At 57.2% G+C, this 20,778-nt stretch overlaps 1 protein-coding gene across 3 annotated transcripts; it reads left to right on the top strand.

The window, feature by feature from the left end:
- The first annotated feature begins 34 nt into the window (after positions 1 to 34).
- Positions 35 to 14,762, top strand: AK1 (adenylate kinase 1). Of its 3 annotated transcripts, none has more exons than XM_019795194.2 (7): positions 35 to 235; positions 8,120 to 8,158; positions 9,729 to 9,764; positions 9,944 to 10,107; positions 10,808 to 10,924; positions 13,050 to 13,241; positions 13,497 to 14,762. In XM_019795194.2, exons 2-7 carry the CDS (start codon positions 8,152 to 8,154, stop codon positions 13,563 to 13,565), a joined length of 585 nt encoding a protein of 194 aa, XP_019650753.1. In that variant the 5' UTR covers positions 35 to 235; positions 8,120 to 8,151; the 3' UTR covers positions 13,566 to 14,762. The 3 variants fall into 3 exon arrangements, with proteins under 3 accessions (XP_019650753.1, XP_011217947.1, XP_002915223.1); XM_011219645.3 differs by lacking the exon at positions 35 to 235 and adding an exon at positions 5,219 to 5,336; XM_002915177.4 differs by lacking the exons at positions 35 to 235; positions 8,120 to 8,158 and adding an exon at positions 9,349 to 9,418.
- The last annotated feature ends 6,016 nt before the right edge of the window (positions 14,763 to 20,778 follow it).

The raw sequence follows: 20,778 nt of genomic DNA, 5'->3' as shown, positions 1-20,778 counted from the left end.
CCTCAGGCAAGTCACTTCACCTCCCAGAGCTCTGGTTCCCTCCTGGGTGAAATAGGTCCAGACACTGCTCTCCAGGTTCTAGGGAGTTCTAGGAAGGGGAGGGGCCCTGTGGCAGTTCTGTCCCAAGCAGGCCCTGGAGGGTGCTAAGGACTGCGGGACCTGACTCGGGGCACTTTGTAGAGGTGACATTCTTCTGAGGCCCGAAGGAGGAGGAGGAGGCCTGTAGAAGTTTGGGGTAAGTGCTTCCGGCAGGGAGAGGTGGGGGGGGCAATGATAGCTGTCACAGAAAGCAGCTCCAGGGCACTGGAGGGAGGAAGCCAGAGGAGCACAATGAAGGGGAGACCGAGGGGGTTGGGGGGGCGACTCAGAGTTTGGCTCTAGGGCCAGGGGGCGCTGAGGGCAGGGAGTGGAAATTTCCTGCAGGGCCCAGCGGGAAGGAGGCGGCAGGGCTGTAGCCCTGGGAGGAGCCTGGCGAGTCCACGGGCTGCTGTCACCCTCTAGGCAAAAGGGTTTGTTTACTCCAGGTTGGCAGGAGGAAGGGGTCCTGACCCTGGCAGATTACAACCTGTTTAGGCAGATAAGATACCCTTGGGAGCAGAGGCCTGACAAAGGGTGCTGTGTGAGATGAGGGAGGGCTGCGGGGACCGGGGGGAAGAGCTCTCCCCAGCACAGGGCCACCTGGGAGGGTGGGCCACAGAGCTGGGAGGTGAGAGGGACACCCTGCCTTTGTCCCTTGCTCACCTACACACGCAATAGGCAGCCACGTGCCATGTGCCATGTTAGTCCCATGCAAAGGCTTCTGGGAGTCTGGGTCCAGCCAGAGATTCTCTCCCAGAACACGGTGGCCTTCTCATCTGCTCATCAGTGGGCATGAAGGGAGGTGCCATGGGAGGGCATTAAGAGGGGAATTGGTGGGGCACCTGGGGGGCTCAATCCATTAAGTGTCTGCCTTCGGCTCAGGTTATGATCTCAGGGTCCTGGGATCGAGCCCCTCATGGGGCTCCCTGCTCAGTGGGGAGCCTGCTTCTCCCTCTCTGCCTGCTGCTCCCCCTGCTTGTACTCTCTCTCTGTTAAATAAATGAATAAAATCTTTAAAAAAAGAAAAAGGGGGGTTGGTTGCTGGGGTGGACCCTGGGACAGTTCAATTTAGTATCAGAAGGTAGGACTTGAGAAGATGAGGGCAGGACGCATGCGGCCCTCAGCCCCACAGACTCACTGCGTCAGATGGGACCCAGCAGAGACTGGTCCACTCACTGCCCAAACCGACTTCCTAAAACCACCTCACTATGGTCCTCTTCACTCTGAAACCTTCACTGGCTCCCCAGTGTGCCCAGGACCAAACCTACCTCTTCCTTTGGGGTTCAGAGCCCCCTATATCCCTGTGTATCCCTTTCCCAGTTACCCCTCTGAGGCCCCTCCTCCTCCCCGGGGCTGGGGGCGTGTCCTCCTAGCTGCAGACCTGACCTGTGCTTCCCAAAAGCAGCCATTCCAGCTGTTTCCTGCAATGCTCAGCTCAGCGCCCACCTGGGGCAGCTGGGCTGCGTGGTTCCAGCTGTGAGCCTCAGCGTGAGGCCGCCGCAGAGTCAGCCTCCCCCAAGCTGGCTTGTCTTCAAGCCTTGAGATTCTTTCTTTAACCAAAATATTTTTTTAAATATTTAAAAAACTGGTTTCATTTTATATGTTTACAGGTTTGTTTGTTTTTTTTAAAGATTTATTTATTTGAGAGAGCACAAGCAGGGAGAGGGAGAAGCAGGCTCCCCACTGAGCTGGGAGCCCCCCGCAGGGCTCGATCCCAGGACCCCGAGCCAAAGGCAGATGCCTAACCAACTGAGCCACCCAGGCGCCCCAGGTATTTTTTTTTTCCTTTCACGTTATAAAATAACATAAGCCACACAAATGATACAAGTTAGAGGGTATCACCTGGTCCTATTCCCTGTTAACAGTTTGATATAATCTTCCAGATTTTTCCTCTATGCAATGTTTTTCCTTTCCCCTTCTCCCTTCTTTCCTTTCCTTCTTCCTCCCCTCTTCCTCCCTGCCTCCCTTTTTCTTTTTTTAGGTTATAGCTGGGGAAAAAAATCCTGACACTTTAATATCCCAGCATTGGTGGAAAATCCACAGGTCATACACAAACAAAATTAAAAAGGTACCCAAATACAGAAATTTGATTGGTTGGAAAGTTCTTTGAACTTCCAACTTGCTCAAGTAGAATTGTAAGGGAGCAAAATTGTGTTTTTCACAGAGACTTCCATATGGCTGAGACAAGAATGCAGAATAGAACAGGTACTTAAAATTTTTTTTCCAGTTTTTAAGATTTTAAAATTTCTTTTTATTGTGGCAAAAACCACATAAAATCTACTACTTGCCCATTTTTTTTTTTAAGATTTTATTTTTATTTATTCGACAGAGATACAGATAGCCAGCGAGAGAGGGAACACGAGCAGGGGGAGTGGGAGAGGAAGAAGCAGGCTCATAACAGAAGAGCCTGATGTGGGGCTCGATCCCATAACATCGGGATCACGCCCTGAGCCGAAGGCAGACGCTTAACCACTGTGCCACCCAGGTGCCCCTACTTGCCCATTTTTAAGGGTACAGTTTGGGCGTGTTAAGTACACTCACCTCGTTGTAAAACATCTCCAGAACTTTCTCATCCCATGTGTCTGAAAGTCAAAATCTATTAAACAGCAACTCTGAGTTTCCCCTTTCCCACCCAGCCCCTGGTTGCCCTTCTGCTTTCTGTTTCTATGAATGTGAGCACTCTAGGTACTTCCTATTGCTAGTATCCTACAATATTTGTCTTTTTGTGACTCGCTTATTTCACTGAGCATCGTTTCCTCAAGGTACATCTGTGTTAAAATTGTTTTATGTATAAAGTAATAGGTGTTTGTTTTATTTTTAGAAAGCCAGCCAGCCAGTCTTTAAGTAAGAAGTGAAAGTCCCACCTCCCTGAGGGGCTCATGTACACCCCCCGCCCCGCCCCCTCTGATCTGCTTCATTTCATGGACTTAAAGATACCATCGATGTGATTAGAAGACACCACGAGTTCAGAGACGTTAAAAAAAAGCAACAAAAACCCGTAGGAATAGATTTTACACACACACGCCCCCGCATGTTTAGAATTATTTTCACTGGGCTCTTTGCCTGTTTCCCTTGCTTGGGCAGCCAGCCACACAGACCTCTGGCTTCCTTTGTCGTGTGGACGCAAACTGCAGAGCCCACCCCACCCAGCTCGGCTACACCACCATCCCTCCCATCAGGCCAGCCCCACTGGCACTGGAGAACCATCCCGTACCCATTTCGTGCCCCGATGTGGGATTCCTGAAGGTAGAAGGGCACATTTGACATTTTCATTGGCAACATCAGTTTGCTTTTCCCAAAGGTGGTGTCAGTGCCCTCAGCCACCTACAGCTTTTGAGAGGGCCTTTCCAGACACTTCGACTTCACGCTGCCAAGGCAGAACCTCTAACCCAGCTCCCACCCCTCCCACAGATGGGGGAAACGAAGGTCCCAAGAAATGGGGGCCCTTGTCTCATGTCACAGGTGGCAGAGCTAGGACTAGACCCAGGCCTTATTGTCCTGGCTGTTTTTGCTTACCCCCCACCTGCGGTAGTCTCACTTTCCTGGTACTCGCGCTGTCTTGCTCAAACACCTTCCATGGCTCCCTAGTGCCTACAAGACAAACTCGAAGTGCAACTCACCACTCTCTGGGGCTGCCACCTTCAAGGTCGTGATGTGGTCTAGCTGTCAGCTGCATGAGTTCTGACACTATGGTCCTGGTCTCTGCCCCACGGCATTATTGAGCACGTCCTGCTATATGCCGGTCTCCATGAAGGAACTCCTCCCTTCTACCTATTTTAATGGAAGATGAAACAAAAGCATTTATGTGGGGTCTGAGAACTATAATTTGGGGAGTGCAAATTCAGGGAGCAACCCCAATTGTGTCCCCTTGTGGAGTAAAAGCCAGGGGTCTTCATTAGCAAATTGTGGAAGTATTAGGAAGACCACACACATTGTTTCCAAACGTTATGATTGGAAGAATGACATTTTACTGTACGTCAGGTTTCTAGTTCGTTACGACAGTTACCAGGAAAATATCTGATTTTTATCAAGAATGAGGGTGCAGGGGCGCCTGGGTGGCTCAGTCGGTTAAGAATCTGCCTTTGGCTCAGGTCATGATCCCAGAGTCCTGGGATCAAGCCCCATGGCGGGCTCCCTGCTTGGTGGGGGCCTGGTTCTCCCTCTCCCTTTCCCCCTGCTTACGCTTGCTGTCTCTCTGTCAAATAAATAAAATCTTTAGGGGGAAAAAGAATGGGGGTGCAGCAGCTCTGTGTTCCGTCATATGCCTTTGTCCAGTTCAATAGTTCAGAATCCCTGTGTCAAAAAGTGGATGAAGTTTTTGTTCCAAAACGATTCTTTGCTTTCAGAGGTACTACACAGGTCCGTGCTGGGGACGTCTTTTTTACAGGTGTGACCCTCACTTTCCTCCGGGACTCGCAGACCCGGTGTGAGCCCAGCACTCTGCCCAGTGCCTGGTCCAGTGAGCGCTCATTCATGGGAACTGTTCTTTTTTTCCGAATTGTCGGCCCCCCCACCTAGGTACCTACATCCCATTCAGCATTCTGACCGGCCGCAGCCTTACTCACCTCCTGGGGACCGCCTGTCGGTTCAATGGAGACAGAGCTGATTTTTTATAATCTTCTAGGCAACCACTAGCAGGGAAATAGGTCCCTGGAGGGTCTTCGGGGTCCTGAGAGAGTTTCAGTCCCAGAGGAGTTCTTGGGCCCCTTCTAACAGGAGAGGGGGCGTTGGGGGGGGGTGTCTCGGCCCAGGGGCCTCTGCGCAGGATCTGAGGAGGGGTGGAGGGACTGGTCTGGCAAAGCCCCCAGAATCCATGCATCGGTTGCCTCCTGCGCTGGGTCTGGCCTCTCTCTGCCAACAATTTGCCATGGGATTTTGTGCAAAGAGCCTCTTCTCTCTGGGTCTCAGTTTCCCCACCTGTCGTACGGAGAAACCCGGCCCTGTTCCCCTGCGGTGAAGTGAGTACACGGGAGATCAGGCAGGGACGGAGAAAACCCGGCGGGCGCAGCCACCTGGGGGTGCACGGTGGGGGGCGGCGGCCTTGCTCTGGCTTCCCATCGGGGCTCACCCGGGTCCAGGCCCCCCTCCCTCCCGGTCGGCTCTCCCTCCCTCCTTCCCTCCCTCCCTGCCCTCGCAGAGCGCTGGCTCCCGGCATGCTGCGCGCTGCTGACAGCCTTATAAATAGTCGCCTTTGCGGGCGGCCAGCGAGGACTGGCAGGGCACCACTGGCCCCGGCGCCCGCCGCACCCCTCCCCCAGGTCAGTGCGTGCCCGCGTGCATGTCCGGGCGCGGGGGGCGCCTCTGCGGGGGGGCGGGAGCCCCGTGCGCCTGCGGGTCTGTGTGTGTTTGGGCATCCTCGGGGTTTGTGCGGCTGTGTGTGTGTATGGGTGGCTGTGATCCGCGTGTATTCGCCTGTCTGTTCTTCACAGGCTCTGCTCTGGCTATTTGTGGCGCCCTGCGCGTGCCCCTGTCGGGGGATATGTGGGGCAGTCCCTCCTAGCCTCCTAGACAGCCGCCCCTTTGTCCGGGCTGGCACTCCTGGCACTGGGGCTCCAGGTCCCTGCCCTTGGCACGTCCCAGCTGGGGCCCAGGGAAGGGGGCTGTGGCCTGACGCCCTGCCTGAGAGGACCTGGTGGGGCCGCCCATGGGATTGCAGGAGCTATCCTCCCATGTCATTTTGAGTGCTGGGGGGACAGGAAGCCCCCTGGATGTTTGGCCCCCTGCCCCAGCCTCCTGAAAGGGTGGGGGCTTTAAGGGAGCCTGGGGCCAACACATGGGACCTTTTCCGAACACCGCTCAGATATCCACTCAGGACTCTCCAACAGCAGCAGGACAGGGCCGGGGTGGGGGGGCACCGGCCCAGAGAGGGGACACCAGCTGCCCAAGGTCACACACCTGAGTGATGAGCCCTTAAGTGGCTGTCCCTCTGGGCCTCAGTTCCCCAGGCCCCCAGTCATGAGAGGAGTTGCTGCAGCCTGGATCCGGGGGCCTTATAAGGCCTGGGTGCTGAGCCAGTAACCCAACTCCGTCTTGGACCCCTGGCCTCTGTGAGGCCTCCTCACCACCCAAGTTATTTTGGACCAAGGAAGTGGCAGGTGCCAGCAGGACAGAGGGGCTTGGGTTACTGGGAGGAGGCAGGGCAAGGTGGGTGCGAGGCCACCCCACAGGGTGTCACCTCAGGCTCTGCCTGGCCTGGGGACCCTCCTCCTCCCTCACCAGCTGCTGTGGGGCATTGGCAGCTTCTACCCTTCCTTGAGCACGCTCAGCAGGAAAGAGGCTATAACTCATGCCCCACGAGTGGCGGGACAGTCAGCAAAACTGCTTAAAGACCTACTGGGTGCCAGGTCTAAAGCAGCAGAAAATGTAGCCCGAGTTTGACCCCAGCCGGGCTCTGGAGCAAGTCTGTCCTCCTCTTCAAGCCTCAAATCCCTTCCAAGACAGCTGCGAGCACGGCATGAAGCCCCCTGCCCTATGCTCAGCCCAGGGCCAGGCCCAGTCTGGTGGGGGCACACAGGCTGGCCGTACAATAGAGGGATCCAGTACTGTATGGTGTGTGTGATGCTGGGGGCGTTCGAAGGAGGCACCTTCCAGTGTGGGAGTGGACGGCAGAATCCAGGAAGACTTCCTGAAGGAGGTGACAGCTGAACTGAGTCCTAGTCAGTAGCACCTGGGGAAAGGCATCCAGGCATCAGGTGCAACAGTAGCCAGGGCCTGGAGGTGGGACACGGTCATAGTGGGTGAGGAAGCTCCAAGCAGTTCAAACGGTGGCTGTTAAGGCTGCGGAGGGGGGCAGGGGCCAGGTGGCTGGATCCTGTCATCCATGCTAGGGGCCCAGGCTTTATCTTGGGAGCTGAGGGGGCCACACGTGGAAGTGTTTTAAGCAAGTGAGCAATGTGGTTTGATGCTTATCAGAGAGAATCCTGCAACCTGCCTGGTGGGGTATGGAGGTAGGGAGACCCATGGGAGGCTGGGGCAGTGGCCAGGCGTCCTGCTTGCAACCAGGAAGTGGAGGTGAGCACACAGGCTGGAGAGAGAGTTGGGATGTGCGTGTGCAGGGTGGAAGTGGGGTGTTCAAGCAGACTGGGGCCTCTGGCTGGGCAACAGGGCGCGGAGCTGGGGAAGTGGGAGGGTCTGTGGGGACTCCAGGCCTGTCCAGGGACTGTAGACTTATGGGGCTGGGGAGGGAGCCCGGGGCTGGCTGAGCAGAGACAGGGGTCCTGGGAACCTGAAGCCAGCAGTGCGAGGGTGAAGTGAGGGGCCTGGGTTTGGGGGGACGCCATGCAGGGGGAATGCCGGCTGAGGGTCGGGCATCAAAGGTCAAGGCAAGAGTGGCTGTGTTGGTCCCTGGTAGCCTTGGGGAGGGCGGGTGGGTGTGGAGGGGACAACTCTGGGTGGAAGGAGAAGTTGAAGCAGAATGGGGTCCCCGGAGGGGGTGGGGTTGGCTCACATGCTGAGGGGAAGGCAGGCGGTAGAGCAAGATCCTTGAGGAGGTGAGGGAACAGGGGTCATGTCGGGGGGGGGGGGGAGAGCCTGGGGACAGTCCCCCCCCATGAAAACTGTACGGAGCTGTGTCCCTTGAGCAGCTCCTGCAGCTCCCTCCCCCTCGGGCCTCTGTGTCCCTTTGAGCATCCTCATCCAAACCCCATCCCGGATGAGGACACACACCTGCCCGCCCAAGTCCCTCTTCCCGCCTCCAGCCTCCCGGAGCTTTCCTCCCGGCCCTGGGGAGCGTCTCCAAGGTGTTGGGCAGCCGTCTGGGACTTGCAAGGGGAGCAGCCCAGCAGTTGCTGATGCCACTGTTTATGTCCCTCGGGACCGTGTTCGTTGGCAAGAGGTTGGGAAGGGGTTGGGGCCCGTTAGTAACAGTGGAAGCATAAGGAGGAGAGGTGACTTTCCCAAGGTCACCCAACCTTCAGGGCCTCCCCTGCCCTGTACCCTTGGGAGCGTCAGGGCCTGGCACACACTGTGTGGCTGGGCAGGAGCGGGGGCAGGGTGGAGAGAAGGCCCCCTCACCTGCCCCACCTGTGCCCTTGTCTTGCAGCGCGCTGACTCGGCTCCCCGGACCTCAGCAGGATGGAAGGTACTGAGGCTTTTCTTTGCTGCTTGCTGCCTGGGCCTCAGTGTGCCCATCTGTTAAGGGGGGTGCTTTCAGAAGACGTTCTGGGAAGGGCTGGAGGTGGTTCTGGGGCTGCCGGAGGGGCCCGTCTGGGAGCCTCCAGCATCCTCCTCAGGCATTTCACGGGATCTGCCAGCTCCAAGATTAATTTTAGAAGCGAGGAGGCCTCCTTGAGGCTCCTGAGGGCCCATGGCTCACCTCCTACGCTGGTATTTATAGAGCTGAATCCCTGCCTCTTTCTAGAAAGGGTGGGTGCTGGCAAGGGGAGGCTAGCCCTGGGGAGAGGCCCCAGGTGTGCAAATGGCAAGCCTAACAAGGACGAGGCAAGCTCCAGCCCCTCAGTGGGACTCAGTTTCTCCATCGTCCGGAGGGGGTGGGTCTTGAGGCTTTTTTGGGCCCTCCTGGCCTGCCGTGGGCTGGGACCTGGCGGGAGGCAGGCGGCCAGCAGAGAGCCTGGCTGGCCCGCCTCCTGGCAGTATCACCGCCCCATCCTTGGCCTTGTGCCTCAGCCTGGGCGGCTCTTAAAGGAGCCTGCCGCTGCCGCCTGAGCCGGGGGTCCCCCTTCTACAACTTGGGCCCCACACATCAGCTGCCGCTGGGCTGGGGTCACCCCTACCTCCAGGTCGTACCTGGCGCTTGGCTGGCAGTTGGTGGGAGACCACGGGAGCAGCTGTTCTTCTGACAGCTCCTCTAGGCCTCCAGCCTCAGGGCCAGAGGGCCCCTGGCAGCTGCAAGTCTTCCTCAGTGGGGATGGACAGAGAGCCAGAGGTGGGTAGGGACTCCTTTCCTAAGGTGACACAGGAAGGGCCTACTTCCCTGGGAAGAGGGGAAGGCCAGGCAGCCTGGGAACAGGGCCCAGGTTCTGGTTCTGGGTCTGGGATCCTCGGAGCAGAGCCCCTGCCTCCCTAGGCCTCAGTTTCTCCTGTGTGGGGAGGCCGTGGTCTTGCTGAGTTCTAAGGGCTGGCGAGGCAGAGGCTGGAGCGTGCGTTCGCCTTCCTCTGTGGGCGAGGGCGCTCCGTGCCCACTGCAGCCCTTTTCCCTGGCAACCGTCTCCGGGGCAACATATGTTGTGGTTGCCAGCCCCATACTTGTACCGCCCGGAGAAGGCGGGCAATGGGCAGGCCCAGGCGCTGGGAAGGGAAGGGCAGGGGACGCGGGAGAACGGGACCATGGGGGCCTGCTGCTCGGGAACCCGCCGCACTGCGGAAGACTCGAAGGCCAGAGGTGACCCGCTGCCACCCAGCCACCCCAGGGAGGGGCTGTGAGGGTTGGCATCTGAGCCCCCTTGAGTTGTCCTCAGCCTGGCCCGCGTCTGTAGCCTCCGGGCCTTTGCCTTATGCCGGTTCGGCTGCCAGGACGCCCTCTCCTCCCTGACCGCTGAGCTTTGCTCGGCCCGTCCCTGGTCCCTCTGGGCAGGAGCGTGAGCTGCGTCCATCCCTCTGCCTGCGGCCTCGCACGGGCCTGGACCGCGGACGTGCTTTGAGCGCTAGGTCAAGCGAGTCACCCAACTCTGCTTCCCTTTTCTCTCCCACAGAGAAGCTGAAGAAAACCAAGATCATCTTTGTGGTGGGTGAGTCCAAGGCAGGCGGGTCAGGCAGGAAGCAGGGAGGCTCGTTGCAGGTGCTGGTGGGAGCCCGGACCTGGGGCTGCACCTGGGGCTCTGGCCCTCCTCCGCCGGGTGACCTGGGCAGGTCCTCTCCCTGCGGCGGCCCCATTTTGCGGGGCTTCTGAATGGGTGGGCGCTTGCAGGAGGGCCCGGCTCAGGGAAGGGCACCCAGTGTGAGAAGATTGTCCAGAAGTACGGCTACACCCACCTCTCCACCGGGGACCTCCTGCGGGCCGAGGTCAGCTCGGGCTCGGCCAGGGGCAAGATGCTGTCGGAAATCATGGAGAAGGGGCAGCTGGTGCCACTGGTGAGTGGGCCCGGTGGGGTGGGGGGTGATGGTGGCCCCGAGTGGGCTTCTGCCAGCAAAGCCCATGACGCCCTGGCAATGCTGCCTTGATCTTCCCTGACTCCAAACACTTCTGGCTCCAGTCCCCATTGACCTTGGCAAAAAATTCCTTCTAGAAGCTCCCGGAGCTTCTAGGACCCTGCCCCTGCTGCCGACCCCTTCGGCCTCACACCACCCATTCACCCCCCAGCTATCCACTTTCCGGTTGCCCTGGCCTTTCAGTCCTGTCAATCTCATCAGATTCCTTCCTGCCTAGAATGTTCTTTCCTCCTCAGCTTTCAGAACTCCCTGACTCCACAGATTTGAGATTAGACCCCCTCATTTTATAACTCCAGAAGCCCTCCTTCTTTGCCCATTCAACCCGTGTCATGTTTGGAAATTGCTAAATCGACCTCACCACATTTGAGCTTAAGGGCTGCTTGGTTCACAGTGCTTTCCTCAGGGCCCTGGACGGGAGCTGGCTGGGAGGAGGGGCTGGGTCAGTGTTACTGAATGACTGGATGGATGAATGAAGGGTTGGATCAACCAGTCAAGTCTTCACATTCAAAGGAGGCTTCCTGGAGAGGGAGGCTTGTTTGGAACATCTTTATTAGGGCAGAGGCCTGGAGGAGGAGGTGGGGAAAGGAGCTCATGACCCCTCCATCTTTTCCTGTGCCCCCAGGAGACAGTGTTGGACATGCTCCGAGATGCCATGGTGGCCAAGGTAGATACTTCCAAAGGCTTCCTGATCGATGGCTACCCTCGGGAGGTACAGCAGGGAGAGGAATTTGAGCGGAGGGTAAGGAGCAACCTGCTGGGTTGTTTGGGGGCTGGGATGTGGGGTGGCCACGCAGAGGCTGCCATGATGGCCAGACAGAGTTTGGGGCAGAGAGAGAGAGAGACACTAATCGCGGGGTTGGGTGGGGAAAGGGGTAAGGAGGAAAACTAGGGAAGAGTTTCCGGAAGTCTTCCTGGAAGTCTAAAAGAAAAGTCTAGAAGGAGAGGAGACACAGGCTGGGGAGCTTACAAACCTGGGCTCAGGTTCTAGCTCAACAGGCCTTAGGCCACCCATTCTGCCTCCTTGAACCTCATCAGTCCCCCATTTGCAAAATGGGGGGACACAGTTGGCAGCTGCCTTAAGGAGCAGAATGCGATTAGAGAGAACGTACCCTTCCAAAGTGGGGCTTGGCACCTTATAAACCCGTCATCAAAGGGGTAGGGGGCAGGATGGACAGGGCGGGAAGAGTCAAGCCAGTGTGGGGAGAACAGAATCTAGGGGGCAGGGAAGCCGGGACTGCTGTGGGGGTTCAGGCCTGGCTGGAGGCTTTTGAGTCCAGTCTCCTTCCACGGGGAACGGGGAGTCTGACTGGAAAAAGTAGGCCTCAAGGATGATGGCTCCGAGCTGCCTGAAATGGACACCCAGCAGGAAAACAGGGTGGGGGCACCTCTCCCAAAGACACACGCGTGCGCGCACACACACACACAGGCACACACGCTCATGTATTTGCACGTACATACAGAGGACACACATGTGCAAGGCACATATGCACGTGCACGCACATCTGGGCACACACACTCGTGCAACGGGATGCATGTGGACACAGCACACGTATACACAGGGATGTACATGTGTGCACACGCATGGGCACACACACACACTCATACCTCTGGGGTCACAGGTCATACTAGGGAAATAGGGCTGCAGTGGGGAGAGGGGTTAGCGAGGGGTGGGGTGGGCTCAAGGAGGGCTTCTTGGCAGAGGGACTCCCTCCCAGCCTCGCGGGGAGGACCAGGCGTCCCAGTAGGCTGGGGTGGGACCAGACCCCCAAGCCTCACTTCCCAAGCCAGGGAGGCTGGGGCTGTCGCTGGGCTTCTGCAGCTTTGAGCCTCATCCACAGGTAGGAGATGTCATGTCCTGACCTTTACGTGCCTGCAGGACCTCAAGAAAGTGTCTACCCTGCTCTGGGCCTCAGTTTCCCTGTCTTTGAAATGGAAGTGGGCTGGGCTTCCTTCAGACTAGGAAGCCGTGGACACTGTGGTCAGGTGCCAGGCAGCCTCAAACATGTCCTGTCGTGATGCACACGGACCAGCTGTGTGATGTCACCTCCGACCCTCAGGGCCACATCTGGAACATGAGATTACTAAAAGTCTGCCTCCTTCCTGGGGCTGTCGTGGGTGCCGCTGTGGGCGGTGGGTCTGGGCACCTGGTCTTCTCAGCTCTGAACGCCAGGGGGCGTCAAGACCTCGCCGAAGGAGGACAGGTCAGCCTTGTTCTTCTGGCCCTTCGTTGTGGAGGAAACGCTTATTCCAATGACAGTGACACTGTTCAGAACCGACCCCCCCACCCCAGAGCTCAGCAGCCCGTCATCCCTCCACTCAGCCCTTGTCAGGTCCTTGTCCAGCCCCGCTGTGTCAGACAGCTGCCTCTCTGCCCTCAGGGGCTCCTGGCCTGGCAGGGGAGAGGGACACTGAGTAAATAACCAGAGGCCTCCTGAGACATTCCCGGCAAAGAAGGAGAGGAGACTGAAGAGCCTGTCCCAGGTTGCTGGGGATGGTGGTGGGGGTGGCATCTGGGAAGACTGCCCCGGAGGAATGAGATTTTAGTTCAAATCTGAAGGCCAGCGCTTGGAATGGAGGGTAAGGGTTCCTGGCATGAGCCAAGGCCTGGCACGGGAGGAGGCTGATGAGAGCCCAGGCGACAGAGAGTCAGTGTGGCTGAAGCAAGGAGAACGGGAAACACGAGGAGGGCGAGAGGCCCTCTTCTGAGGGCACTGGGGAGCCATGGGAGAGGTTGGGAGCAAGGGAGTGGTTTTCGGAAAGTCCCTCAGGCTGCCTTGGGGGAGGGCTTGGAGGTCTGAGTGGGACCTCCGACTCAGGAGGATGGGGCAGGAATGGGGCCCCCATGAGTACCGCTCCGCCCGCAGATCGGACAGCCCACGCTGCTGCTGTATGTGGACGCAGGCCCTGAGACCATGACCCAGCGGCTCCTGAAGCGCGGAGAGACCAGCGGGCGAGTGGACGACAATGAGGAGACCATCAAGAAACGGCTGGAGACCTACTACAAGGCCACGGAACCGGTCATTGCTTTTTATGAGAAACGTGGCATCGTTCGTAAGGTGCGCCCCCTGCAGGCCGCAGGTAGTCCTACGAAACTGGGGTTTTTGCCCCCGGGGGTGGCCAAAATTCCGGTGACCTTGGGCCAGCCCTCCTCTCCAGGCCTTGGTTTCCCCACTGGCTCGGTGACAGGCTGCCGTCCCCTGTGGCTGGGCTCAGAGAGCCAGGCCAGGCCTCTGGGGGAAGTGAGCCCCGGCCTCCGTGGGGCCCACCCAGCCCTCCCCACCATCTCTGCCCTTCCGGCCGTCTCGCCACAGGTCAACGCCGAAGGCTCCGTGGACAGTGTCTTCACCCAAGTCTGCACCCACCTGGATGCCCTCAAGTAGCTGCACGGGAGTCCCTTCCCCAGCCGCGCCCCGCCCCACCCCTGTCCTGACTGAGGCTGTCCTGGCCTGAGCTCAGCGCCTCCACCCTGCCCGGCTGGAGCACAGACAGAGGAAGCCACTTTATCCTGTTTTCATGGACAGCCAAGCACTAAAGGAATTTCCAAGGACATTTGGTTTTATTCCTTTTTCTTTGCTTTCACTGGAGTTGATCCATGTGGTATGGCCTCTCCTAGCCCCTCACCCTCCCCGTCCTCTTCAGGCCCTTCAGCCCTCCTTGGCCAGCTGCTCTCCCCTAGTACCACGGGAAAACCCAGGGCCCTTCCTCACCCAGGGCATGCTGGGCCTGGGGGTCCAGAGTGACTGAAGCAGGATCCTTTTCTCCGGGACTGATGGTCAGACGCAGCTGAGCCCCGACCTGAGTTCCTCCGAATCCTTGCTGGGTGGGCTTGGCCCTGACCCCTCATGTCTCTGAGCATGTTTTCTGTGCTTCACGCCACTGGGGCCTGTGTGCGGCTGGCGGCGAGGTCATGGGCTGTGAGGGGCTGCCTGGGCAGCAGGGATGGCGCATGTCAGGGGTCTGGGTGGGTGGCGAATTGGCTTCCCAGGTACAAAAAGTCTAAGCGTCCAAAGAGGGCATCGAGAATGAATGGTCAGCAGTATCTCCCTGAGGAGGTGAGACGTGGAGGACCTCCCACCGTATGTCCCTGGACAGGTCACCACCTGCCCTTTCTGAGCCCATTTCCAAATCTGAGTTAGGGTCCATGCCCCCTGCTCCCCCCACCCCTCAAGTGAGGACGAGAACGCACTGAACAGGGGTGTGGGCTGGCAGTCACCGCGGCTGTGGGAGCCGAGACCAGAGCAGCCTTGGAGATGAGCAGGGCTGGGGTCCTTTGGGGAGGGCACCCCAGAATCCCCCGGGGGGAGGAAACATCTTTCCTTTCCTGTTCTTTCACTCTGGGACCTCATCACCGAGAAAGGCTCAACTTGGTGCTCACGTATCCTTAACACCTGTCCCAGCCCAGCTGACTCCCGTTAGAGCCAAGCGGGCCTCCAGCGGGCCACATGTGACTGGAACGAGATCCACGAGGGGCTGATTGTGCCCGTGCTGTGGCCCCTTTCATTTATGGCAAGTGTGGCTGGTTTTCCATCTACATTATTTACATTTTCCTTTAAAATAAACATATTTAAGTTATAGAAGTGAGTCTATCGAAAGACGAACACAAAACAAATGAGAGCACAGGGGAGATAGGAGAAGGCAAGCGTCACGCGGGGATGAGCCTTCCGGGCTGGGTGGGTGCGCGGGGACGGACACACACACACCATCCCCCCAACACACACACACACACACCACCCCCCCAACACACACACACACCACCCCCCCAACACACACACCACCCCCCAACACACACACACACACCACCCCCCCAACACACACACACACACCCTCCCCCCCAGCTCAGGGTTGTCCGGATCGGCGTGAGGGTGAGCAGGGAAGACACGCCAAAGCTGATGAACAGCTAAAGAACTCACCTGACAGGAGCATCTCCATGATCTTTATTTTTTTTAAATTATAGCATCATCGATTCAGGTGTGTCCCCGCTTAATGAGACCCTGAGCTGACCCAAACTACCGTTCGACACAGAACAACCTTGTTCACTTAAAAAGCAAGTTGAAAACTTGAAATAAAAAAGAAAACGCCAAACACAGAAATGTAAAAGCTCCAGTAACCGCCACCCCGTTCTTGCCACCACAGACCTTCCTTCGAGGGTTTCCTTCATGCAGCCGGTCCCTGGAGGTGGAGCTCTGGAGTGGGGCCTTGTAGATACCCAGGAGCTCACTTCACCGTGAGAGAGGTCATGGACGGGGCAGGGAAGAGCTCTGCAGATCCATAGAGGCTTGCTGGATGGAATGCAGGTGAGCGGGGTGCAGGAGCAAGAGACAAGCCTGGAGGGGGCAGATTTGCAGGGCCTTGAATGCCGACCCAAGTATCTAGTCTCTCCCCTAAGGGGAACGGGAGGCTCATAAAGAGTTTTGGGGGGGGGACGCCTGGGTCATTCAATCGGTTAAGCATCTGAATCTTGATTTTGGCTCAGGTCATGATCTCAGGGCCCTGTGTCTGGCTCAGCGGGGAGTCTGCTTGAGGATTCTATTTCCCTCTCCCTCTGCCCCTCCACACCTCTCCCACTCCCCCCACAATGCGCGTGCACATGCACTCTCTCTAAAATGAAAAAAAATTTAATGAAATTTTTTAATGAAAAACTTCAAACTGAATATTAGAGGAGATGATATAATGCACACCCATCACCAACATTGAGCACCTGCTGTCATTTCCCTATATTTCCTTAATTGTTTTACTTTCAACAAAGTATTCACAGTAAGTTAGAGATATGGAAAAAAGCTTCACCCCTAAAGTATGATTCTACAAAATAAGGGCGTCTTCCTACACAACCACGACTCAGAGTTTCTATAACACTAAGTTAATGCAAATTTCAGAATTTATAATAATTAGCCCACGTGCGATTTTGCCCAATTGTTCCCAAAACGTGTCTTTGTTCAAATCAGGGTACAACCCAGAGTCACAGGCCGCCCTTGCTGGTGATATCTGTCAGACCTCTTTCAACCTAGAATCCTTGTTATGGCAGCTGTCCTGCAGAAAACTTCCAGATTCACCATTTGCTTCGTCCTGGTGCTGTCCAGCTTGCTCCTCTATCCCCTAAATTTCTTAAAAACTGGAAGTTAGTTGTAAAGGCTTCAGGGACTCAGGCTCAGTCTCTGGGGCAAGAATCACCTGAGATGAAGCCTTTAAAACCAGGCGGGGGGCCAGAACTGTGGCGTGTCCAGCCTACAAGGGCACGCAAAGCTCCTGGCTCTGTCTGCTTAAAAAGCTGATCCGACTTCAGCAGGGCTGCCCTGGCCAGTGAGGCTCGCCTGCTGGTCCGTGGCCCACACTTTGGGTAGCTCAGGGAGAGCCTGCACAGCCGAGGCCTGGCTCCTGGGGGTGGGGAGGAGGGGGGAGTCTCTAGGGTCAGCAAATGCCCGCTCCTCCGCTCCTGTCAGTTGGGAGGTGGGCGTGGCATTGGGATCAGGCAGGAGACAGTCGCAATTGTCACGCTCTTCAAGTCTCTAGGGATGCTCCAGGCAACGGCTTGTCCCAAGGTGCCGGAACATTCTGACCAGCCAGAGACCTTAGGGTCTCAGAGAGAGAGTGTTCTGCGGGGGTGGTGGCCTCAGATGCCCCCCCCCCCACTGCGCCCCTCAGTCTTGGCCTCGAGGGCCCTGAGGGCCTGGCCGGAGGCGCTGAAGTGGGAGAGGAAGGAAGCGGGGAGCAGAGGAGGCCAAGGCTGCCGCCTCCCAGCCTCGAGAGGGGCCTCGAGTAAACAGGAAGGCCTGGCGGCTCCACGGTGGGGGGGCTTCAGAGGGGTGGGGGCCAGAACCCTACTGCACATGTGCAGCCTGTGAGCACAGGGCTTCCTTGCTGGGGAAGCTGACCCAGAGAGGTTGTGTGACTTGCCCCAGGCCACACAGCAAGGCAGGAGCACCGCGCTAGACCCTCACCTGCCTCTCCCACTTCTGTCCCCTTCCTGGGGTTCTGGTGCAGGTCTCCTGCCTGTGTTGCCTTCCATGGTTCATGGGTGCTGAGTGAGTGTTCGGCTTACTTCCTATGAACTCTGAGCCTTACAACTTGGAGTCCTGACCCAGTGGAATTCTGCCTTCCGGGTGGTCCTCAAGGGTTCTTTGGACCTCAGGGAGTGGGTTTCATCAGAAAGGCCAGCATTGGGCAGGAAACAGGTACCTGGACCTGTCCTTGGGGAATGAGAAGGAGACTCTGAGGGACTTCTCTCTTCTAGAACAGAGCTGAGTCTGGCGGGACTGCTGACTCTTGTGAGCACCGTGTCCATTTGGGGAATCATTCCCCCTCATCCGAGGCCCTGTCCTTGGGCTCAGCAAGCCTCCAACACCCACACCCTGAGGCCTCAGAATCACAATGTATGCAGCCTTGAGCTGCTAGCCCGTGCATTTATTCCATCAGTACTTCTTCTAAAACACCTCCCACAGGCCGGGCGCTATTTGAAGTGATGGGGATGGGGCAGCCAACAAAGCCAGGCCCTTGCCTTCAGGACCTTTTGTTTTAGAGAGGGAGACAGACCCAAAAAACAATATATAGCGTGCCAGATGGAGACCAGTTGCTGGTGTGGGGAGGGGGCTATTTTAAATGCAACGGTCATGGGACCCATGACTTAAAGCCCTGTGGTTATCTAGGGGAGAGTGTTTCAGGGAGCGGGAACCACAAGTGCAAAGGCCCTGAGGTGGGTACGTGCTTGGTACATTCCAGGAACAGCAAGGAGGACAGTGTGGCTGGAGTGTGGGGAGCGAGGGGGAGCAGAGCAGAAGATGAGGTTGGAGAGGGGACAGGGGAAGCCTCACTGGCCATTTGAGGGGCTCTGGCTTTTACACCGAATGAGACGGTGACCCAAGATGGGTGCGGAGCAGGAGGGATGGAACTTGGCTTAACTTTTAACAACCCCCCCCTTTACTGTGTGCAGAATGGGCTGGAGTAAGGGTGGCAGCAAGGAAACTCCCTAAGGAGGTGACTGCAATATTCTAGGAGGTGCTCCTGGTGACCAGGGTGGTGGCTGTGGGGCGGTGGGAAGCCCACAAACACTGGGAAACTAGGAGAGCCACGTGTCGGTTGGATGAGGGGTGTGGGAGTCAAGGTCCACCTCAAGGCTTGAGCAGTGAAAGGAGGGACGGTCTGTCACGGTCTGGGATGGAGGCACCGAGGCGGGAGCAGTTGGCACAGAAGCGACAGAATGCGTTTCTGGACACATGATGTCTGAGCTGCCTATGTTACACCCAGGAGCCTGGAGCCGGGGGGCGAGTAGAGAGCTGGGAGCTATCAGTATGTGTAGATGGTACTTAAAGCCACTTGTCTGGATGAGGGCACCCAGAACAGCACTTGTCAGACTTAATGTGCACACGCATGCCCGGGGGGTCTTGATAAAATGCAGGTTCTGAGTCAGCAGGTCTGGGCAGGGCCAGAGAGCAGCTCTCAGGAGATGCTAAGACCACACTTAGAGTGGCAGGGGACTGAGGCATCGTATTTTATGGCCAAGACCCGCTGGTGGGTGATGAAATCGATCGAGTGGCTTGTGATCAACATTTGAAAGGAAATGAGACCAGATGGATCCCATCGTAAGGGTATATATATGTTCACAAAACGTGATTATTTGAGCCTGAGTCCCAGGGTTTGTGCTGGGACACAACGTCATGGTCCCAAAGGTTTGTGAAAACCTGACCTAAGAACGAGGGTAAACAGAGAAGGGAAGAGGTCCAGGGGCCAAGCCTGGGAGGATGAGGAGAAATGAGTAAGGAGGCAGATAAGGTGACCAGGGAGGTGGGAAGAACAACAAGATGGAATGTTCTGGAAGCTAAGGGAGGAAATACGGGCCCAGATTTGAATTATCCTCTGCTTCTCCCCAGCCCTGTTGTCATGCACACTCGAGTCTCAGTTTCCTGGACTGTAAAATGGACACATGACAGTCTCAGCCCATTAGGGGGCTGTAAGTTGGCACTCGGCACAGGCTGGAAAAGCTTGTTAATGGTGAAGTGATTCTGATTCTCGTCCTGGGCTTCAAGCTTCTCCAGGCCACCAGGCTGTCCTCCCATTGTCCAAATGAAGAAACTGAGACCCAGAACATAGAAAGGTCTTGCCTGAGGCCACCCGAGACAGAGCCTGGATACCCTGACTCCCAGTCCCGTGCTCTCTTTCCTGTGTACCCACTTTCTCCCTTGTCCTTGTGGGTTTGGCCCTGATGTCCTCAGCAGCCCCTGGCTTCAGGCCGGTGCTGGAGACAGACAGCCGCCTGGGGGGCTCCCCAGGGACTGCCTAAAATTCCTCCTGTGGCGAGTGGCCAGGGTAGACGTGTTCCATCCCTTCCTGCAGCCCTGGCCTTCCCAGACAGCCAGGAGGAGGAAGGAGCAGAATTTGTGCACCTGCCCACTGTGGGGTCGGGGCACAGGGGCCTGGCCATTGGCCACATGTCCCTCTGGCGTGTGGCGAGGCGGCCCCTGAAAACATTTGTATCAGTCACAGCCCCAGCAGGAAACAGATGGCACGCTCCAATGGGATAATCTGAGAATTTAATGAAGGGCCTGTTTACCCAGTTGTGGACGGGGTGTAGGGAAACCACAAGGGACAGCAGTGAGGGCCATGACCACCCTTGGCCTGGAGAGGGCCTGGTCAGGGCTGTGGCCTTCAGTGGAGGGAGGCTACTAATTTGCAGTGATTCTGCAGGGAAAGAGCCAGAGGAATGAAACATCTGCCTCCCCCTTCCTCCTCTCTCTGATCTGTGCAGGGCTGAGGGGGTATGAGAGGCAATCGACGTGTCCATCAAGATGGAGATGGAAGATGGCTAACCCAAGGTCTGTCCCCAGTTGTGAGACCATAGGACCATCAAGCTTCCCAGGGACAGGCGACCTAGACAAGCGGTGGCTTCTTTCACTGGGGAAGAGGAGCAAGACCTGCCTCAGTTTCCCTATGCCTTCATGGCCCCCACCCCTGCCTTACCTTCCTGGGTACTTCGTGCTTTCAGTAAATAGATCTTAAGGTCCAAAGGGTCCTGGGCTCTGTGCTGGGGACACAGCAGTGCAGACGGATCAAAGTGCCCCCTCAAGGGGCTTCTAGTCAAGTGGAGAGACTCACACAACAGGACTCCACACAGGCTAGGGCGTGGTGGGGAGGCCAGGGGCGCTCTGGGAACTTCAGGGTGACCTCCACAGCTGGGAGGTCCCAACCTCTTTCTTCCTCCACAAGGTCCCTGGGGTCAGGGCTCCAGGCCCTCCTGTAACTGTCCGTAGGTTTTCCTGTCCCTGCCTGTAGTCTCTCCTGCTTTCTAGAGAATCCAGTGGGTCTTGTTCAGAACGTGTGTGGGGATGGATTGTGCAGCACGGGGCAAGTGGGAGGGAGGGAGTTTTGGGGAGAGCCTCCCATGGGGTCCCTGCTCTGGCCCTGGATGCCCCTCACCCTGGGACACGCAGAGCCACGGCGACATGGGTCTTCTCCACATTTAGCAGAGAAGGAGGTGAGCTTGGAGCCAGGCAGCCCTGAGGGCTCCACTTTCCTGCTGGGGGTCACGTAACCTTCAGGGAGCCTTGGGTTCCTCTTCCGTAAATGGTTTAACGTCACTGGCCTCCAGGGGTGGCTGTGAGGATT

The sequence above is a fragment of the Ailuropoda melanoleuca genome, chromosome 7 (assembly GCF_002007445.2).
Source record: "Ailuropoda melanoleuca isolate Jingjing chromosome 7, ASM200744v2, whole genome shotgun sequence".
Taxonomy (NCBI): Eukaryota; Metazoa; Chordata; class Mammalia; order Carnivora; family Ursidae; genus Ailuropoda; species Ailuropoda melanoleuca.
The sequence above is the reverse complement of the archived record's forward strand: the minus strand, read 5'-3'. Positions and strand labels throughout refer to the sequence as shown.